This window comes from Mustela putorius, unplaced genomic scaffold, assembly GCF_011764305.1.
Source record: "Mustela putorius furo isolate JIRA1106 unplaced genomic scaffold, ASM1176430v1.1 tig00000275_pilon_pilon_pilon, whole genome shotgun sequence".
Lineage (NCBI taxonomy): Eukaryota > Metazoa > Chordata > Mammalia > Carnivora > Mustelidae > Mustela > Mustela putorius.
Window position 1 is genome coordinate 22,614,690 of NW_025421341.1, and position 6,497 is coordinate 22,621,186.

The window sequence follows — 6,497 nt, forward strand, 5'->3', positions numbered from 1 at the left end:
TACTACTAAGCAAAGAGAGCCAAACAAGGCCCAGTATCTTTATTGTCCCCCTACCCCCCCATCCCTGCCCCCCACAGTACTGCTAGGAACCATCCTCAGACTCCAGGCTCAGGGGCTCCCTTCGAGTGCCAGGACGATAGGCTCCCCGACCCCGAGGCAGGCGGGGGTAGGAAGAACCCGGCGTCCGACCCTTGGAACGCTCCCAGCGAGCACAGTCCCGAGTCCTGCGGGGTGGGGGACCCTGCCAGTTGCCAGGGCCCTTCTCTTGGGGAGGACCTTCAAGACCTTGGCTACAGGGTTCTGGCTTTAGGTCCATGGGCTCCTTGAGGGGCCTCTCGGGAGGTGGCAGTTCCTGAGTGTCACTGGCACCTTTGTGGGCATGGCATTCCCCTCCCTTTAGGTGCCTCCGTTCGGGCTGTTTCCAGGGGCCTCGACTGGCCCGGGGGGGATCTAGCATAGCTTTCTGGGTTTCACCCAACCTTTGCTGATTTGGTCCAGCCCCTGGAATCTTCTCACACGTGTACTGGGGGGCCACAGGCAGAGGGGCTGCTGGGTTGGGTTGGGCAGTTGCTGAGGCGGACAGTTCTGTGGCAAGAACGCTGGGTGGATGGGATCCTCTGGAGGCCTCTACTGCTGACTCGGGCTCCACAGGGGCGGGAGGCTAGAAAGAAGCAAGCACACGTGGTGAGGGAGATGCAGTTCCCCGAAGCAGGGAACTGCAGGCCCCTCGCTCACTACCAGGGCTTTCCCCATCAGCCTATAACCTCGAGGGCAGAACAAAGCTCACCCTGCGACCAGCAGGGCAGAGGGGTGCTGGTGGGAAGGCAGGCAGCAGTCAGGGAGGGGTGAGAAAGCCTGTTCTCACCTGCTGGAGGCTGATGAAGTACCGGTTCCGCTCAGCCTCAAGGTCAATGATGCCCCCCCGCTCCTGCTGCCTCTGGTAGAGCCGCTTGCGCTCTTCCTGTTGGCGCAAGCTCTCTGCGCTGGGCTGGTACAGCTCCTACAGGGAAGGGAGTAGGATGACAGGGGGAAAAGTAAGCAGCAGAAGGCAGACTCGAACCCTGCTCTTTCAGGACCACCTCAGGAGATCTGCACGAGGTTCCTGGGTTTGTCCCTCGTATCTGGGCTCCCAGAACCTTAGCCTGGGGCAAGGGGCTGCAGCTCTGGAGATCCCACGCCGGAGCACCCCAGTTCCAGAGATCCCATTCAAGGCCAGCAAGATGCCATCCCTCCCTCCTTGGAGAATGCCACTATTCCTGGCTCAGATGAGAAGGGAGTCCTCTTACCATGGGCTGTTGGGGCTCAGGGGCTGCTTTCAATGAGGCAAGATCATACACGAGGGGCTCCCTGCACACCGGACACTGCACACCGACTGCCTTCTAAAAATAGAGAAGAAATCATAGCCCTGCTTTGACGTGCACAGTGCTTGCCAGCTGCCCCAACCCATCAGCCAGCCTAACCCTCAGGGGAAAGCATGAAGGGCACTGGCATTCTGTTTAGCAGTGAAGCAGGACAGGGCGGGGGCTGCCTTCCTAGGCAGAGCTCTGGGAACTCTGAAACTGCATACAGTGGGTACATGTGTATATCTGAATGCCCTTCTCCTCTGAACAGAGGTGAGCTTTCACTAACCTCAGATATCCGTGACCCCTAAAAGGTGAGGAGGTACTGGAGCAGAGGGGTAGGAAAGGGTGTGATTTGGGGGGTTGGGTGAGTGCAGGGGTTGGTGCGCTGACCTGCTTGGCCTCGGCATGCTGCCGCTCATGCTCCTGTTCCTGGCCTTGAACCTGTAGCTCACGCTCCATGTGCTGGATGTACCGGGCGAGGCAGTGGCAGTGGAAATAGTGGTAACATGGTGTTTTGGTAAAGGCCTCCTTTTCCTGAAGGGAGAACAGGCATAGAGCAGGGCCTCAGAGCTTTCACGAACCCTCCACTGCCCATCCTGAGCTGACCCCAGGTCCCGAGAGCGAGCCCCACCTGGAAACCATAGAGGCAGATGACGCACTGGCCATGAGGGATGTTGTTGTCTGTGAGGATTTCCTTCCCCTTCTGGGAGGAGAGAAGACACTGTTCAGACAAGGAGGCAGGGGCAAGAACTGTGTGCACAAAGCTTGTCACTTATTCCCAGGACGGACTGCGGGACCGTCTCCCACCAAGCTAGTGTGGTAGTGTTCATGCCTTTCTGTCTGGGTGAGGCTCCATGGGCCTGGAATCAATTCCCCACGGCCCTGCCCTCTGGCCTTGCCCCTCCTGCCCTATCTAACCAGCTGCAAAATTCACCTCCACTGATCTCCCAACTCATTCAATAACCTTTAATACATCTCAGGAATGAAAATAACAGACCTGGACAGAACAGAATGTTCTAGTGACGCTCCTATCTTCTGGGACGCCTTCTGTGGTTCACCCCCTCTGATGATCACTTCCCCCCAAAAAACTGTTCTTAGAGCCAGCTTTCAGAAAAAGCCAAGGCATGGACAGCCCCAACAGACAGAGAACTCAAAGGCATGAACTAACTCATGGGCATGGCTGTCTAAATAGCTCATACTCTGGAATTCCACAGAGTTCCACACTGCATTGTGGAGGCTGGCCTCAGGAGCACTACAGTGGTGTAAGCCCACTCTGACTCCAGACCGCCCACCATCATTCTTTTCTGAACATTCTTCTTCAAAACTTAAAGCTGAGGAAAACAAGACTGTACTAAATTGTGTGTTTTTAATCCCAAGCAACAGAAGTTATCTGTGTATGTGAACTTATAGCTTGGGGCGGTCCCTATGGGTTGTTAACTTCATTAGGGTAGAAACTCTTGAGTAGAAGAACCAGGACTTTTTAGTCCACTCCAAAGGCAGGCTAGCCTTCAAATGTTCATTCCTGGTGAGACCCTCTAAGCAAGGTCCCTATCTCTGGCTACTTTCGGATGCCATGACCAAAAGAATGCACTGAAATGGAATCAAGAAAAATCCAAGTAAAAGAGGCAAAATCACAGGCATAGGCCACTTGGGGAAGCTACAGAACTGTCTTTTGAGGGGAATTCTTACAGAAGAAAATCTTCTCTTCCTGAATTTAGGCTTCACCTCAACAAGGACTAACAATGAATGACCCCGTATGTACATAAGATTCTGGGCCCACTACCTCCCTTGAGAGAAACAGCTCTTGCAGCTTCCTGAGCTAGCACACCTCTTACCTCGATGAGTTCATAGAGCATGGCAGTACCCAGCCCAGCATTGGCCACCTGGCTCAGTGCCTGTGAAATCCTGGAAAACGGCAAAGCACGCATTAGGCCTGCCCCCTCCCCTCACCAAACTGAGCTGTATCCCATTTTCCCTGCTCTGTCCAGCCCAACTTACTTTTGGATCTGTTCATCTGAGAGTCCTCGGGGGTTACGGATAGAGATCTGTGGCACCTCATTGGGGTACTAGCGGGAGGAGATAAGGTTACTGCTAAAGCACCCACCCCAGGGCTTCTCCCCTTCCTTGCTTTGCTGCCCTAAAGCCCGCGCCTCACCTGTGCCGGGACCTGAAGCACCAGAGTGAAGCACACATACTGTGAATCCTGGTCTTCTGCTGTGGCAGGGTGCAAGGTGATGAAGATCTCCCATGGTGAGGATCTGGAGGTAGAAGTAGTCAGGGGTGGGGAGGTGACTGGGCAGGAGTTTGAGGACCGGGGAAGATGGGAGTGAGACAGTAGAGTGGGTGCAGGAAGTGAGCACTGGACGCTTTCTTTTGGGGGCGATTAAATGAGTTGTCTTGGTCTCCATGAGAACAACATTTTCTCTGAATCAAAGCTCAGGGATTCTGCATGGAATCCACTCATCAATAAGAGGACTCCTGCCCACGTCTAGTCGAATACGTACCTGCCGTTTCCTTTAACCACCTGTAGTTCATCCAGATAGATAGACTCTAACACCTCGACTTCAGAAGGCAGTACCCTAGAGAGACAGGGGGAGATTGACTCACCATTACAGCTCTCCCCGTTAAAGCCTGCTAGAGCTCGTGAAGGCTGGCTTTATAGGAAACTGGCAATCGGCCTAAGTGCGTACTCTTGCTAACCCCCATAAAAATGGGGGAAATAGGTTTTCTGAAGTTGTCAAGTGGCCAGGTGGGAAGCATGGGAATCAGAGCTTAAGGGACCATTTCTGTCTACAGTTGAGGAAATGGATTCCTGGGAAGGAGAAATGACTAGCTCAACTATCAAAGTTTAACAGAGGCAGAACTAGAACCAGAGCCAGGTTTCTGGACTCCCCGTTTAAGTTCCATCGTTCTGCTGGTGGGCCAGCTCTCTGACCGAGGAATACGATGTCCACTGATTCACATCTAGGTTATCAATACCACTCCTGGCTTTCCCTCCACCATTGTTCATGAGGATGCCAGTGTCTACACATACTGCCAATATCAGCTGCCCTAAGCCTACTCAAAGGAGATACCAACCAGAACAGAAGAAGAGATCTAGGTGGTATAAAGGCCATGATGTAGTAGAAGAGCCATCAGCTTTGGAGTATAGGCACCAATCAGCAGCTACATGATCTGAGTAAGTATCTCTGTAAGTTTGAGTCACACTGTCTACCATATATAGATAATACCACCTACTCTCCAGGATTATTGTGAGGATAAAAGGTTGTTTATGTAAAGTACCTAATAATATCTTGGCCATGGTAGCTAGTCTATGTTCTCTTTTCTCCTATTTTGTATATAATCTTCTCCCTTAAAAGGAAAGAAGAAAGGCTACAGTAGCATTCAGTGTATTTATGAGTCTTGCTATCTGGCAGATCTCGATCAACCTGGTTAGGTCAGGATCTGGTGGTCCTGATGTAAATGAGAGGACATACCTGTTTAATTATAGAAACAGCTACTGTAATGACATTGAAGATTAGTGATAAGCTCGAGTCCATAGCTCTCCCCAGGTAATGCATGTAAAGACGCATGTTCATTCTCCTTTCTTAATAGGTATTGTTCCCTCTTCATCAAGAATAGGGCTGCCCTAGCATGACTCATATATTACTGGTTCTCAAATTTTCTTTTTAAGTCTTAGACACCTCCAAATATGAAATAGGTAACTGTGGAGTAGTTTTGGTTGACACAAGTGTGGGAATCTCAGAGCACCACAAGTCAGCAGAGCAATCACTACTGCCCTCTCCATGGCTCGAAATGTCTCCTCAGAATCTTAAGTTCTGCCCAAACAAGGTGAAAACCATGAGCCTAGAGGATCTCAAAAAGGACGACACTGGCTGGGTTCCCTGAACCTATAAAATACTGAGGTGCAACCTCCATTAAGAGGCCCTTCCATACTTTACCCACCCTAGCTGTGACTAGGGCCTGGATGTGAGATATGGAATGGGATGATGGTAACGTGGTGACAAAAAAAGAAGGGTGGGAGGGTCGGGGGACTGTATAATGTCCTAGTACTAAAAACGGTGAGATTCTTCAGAGTCAGATAACCTGGATTTCTAGTCAAAACTAGGTACCTTTATAGCAAATTTGATTTATGTCTTCAGGCCTCATCTAGTCCCATCACGGGCCCACATCTTAGTTACAAAAAGAAGGCTTTTATGTTACAAATCCACCGTGATCCTCAACTATTCTGAGGTAGATGCCACACCCACTTTTTTTTTTTTAACCTCGGAGGACACTGACTCACAGAACCGTGAGGTGGCCTGGTCAGCATCACACGCTAATAAAATGGGGAGTGAACCCACATTTATCCTATTTCCAATACCAGAGTCCTTCCAGGTTTTGGTCTCTTGTTGAGAATGCTTCAGAGAAGGACTAGGAGAGCTTTTAGTGAGGTGTAAAGCTTTTTATTTAGACAATGGTCCTCAGTGCGGTCGGGGAGGGAGACGGCTGAGAAAAGCCTCGGCGGAAATAGGCTGATCCAGGGGGAAAGGGGGTCGGGGGCTGGAGGACATCGGTTCCGGGAGGTAAAAAAGGCGGTGGGGGGAGCTGATAAGCAGACATCCTCTGGGACCCCGAGCAAATCCACTTCAGGACAATGGGAGGAGTGAGGCCGGAGAAGAGGGGATCGAGCCAGATAAGGCGCAGCCCGAGCGGGCCTGACAGGCGCAGATCCGGCCTCCTCTCCCATCAGATCAGTGCCCCTCCACCCTCCTGTTCTGTTCCCCAGTACAGAAGCTCTCTTAGGGAAACATGTCAGCGTCTCTGTCATCCCTTTTCCCTCGCTCCGCCCCACAAGCCCGCCGTGCGGATCGTGCGCGGCCACTACGAGTCCCCCGGACCGGATCCAGGCGGCCAGCCAAAGCCCATGCCCCCAAAGTTACCAGTCCTCCTCCCCTGCAGCCGCCGACGCAGACGCCGCCATGTCTTCTCCGGCCCACAGCCGGAACCGGAAATACTCTCGGGGAAGTCAGGGGCGGCAAGTTAGAGGAGGGAGGAAGGCAGGGAGGCTAGCGGGCGTTTCTAGGCAACCGTGGACTCCAGGTCCTTCGTGGGTCCTGATGCCAGAGACACGGTTCGGAAGTGCCCTAGGAAGTGCCTGTGGGCCGTCCGCCG

The 6,497-nt window shown here is 52.3% G+C and overlaps 1 protein-coding gene across 2 annotated transcripts; it reads right to left on the bottom strand.

Moving 5' to 3' along the window:
- Window positions 1-3: 3 nt before the first annotated feature.
- RNF25 (ring finger protein 25) lies at window positions 4-6,420 on the bottom strand. 2 transcript variants are annotated; one of them, XM_045078748.1, is made up of 10 exons: window positions 6,266-6,420; window positions 3,848-3,922; window positions 3,499-3,601; window positions 3,342-3,409; window positions 3,179-3,248; window positions 1,975-2,046; window positions 1,734-1,877; window positions 1,287-1,376; window positions 866-1,000; window positions 4-661 (listed from the first exon to the last, which is right to left on the bottom strand). In XM_045078748.1, exons 1-10 carry the CDS (start codon window positions 6,304-6,306, stop codon window positions 83-85), a joined length of 1,377 nt encoding a protein of 458 aa, XP_044934683.1. In that variant the 5' UTR covers window positions 6,307-6,420; the 3' UTR covers window positions 4-82. The 2 variants fall into 2 exon arrangements, with proteins under 2 accessions (XP_044934683.1, XP_004762834.1); XM_004762777.3 differs by having other exon boundaries at window positions 1,287-1,379; window positions 6,266-6,407.
- Between the last annotated feature and the right edge of the window lie 77 nt (window positions 6,421-6,497).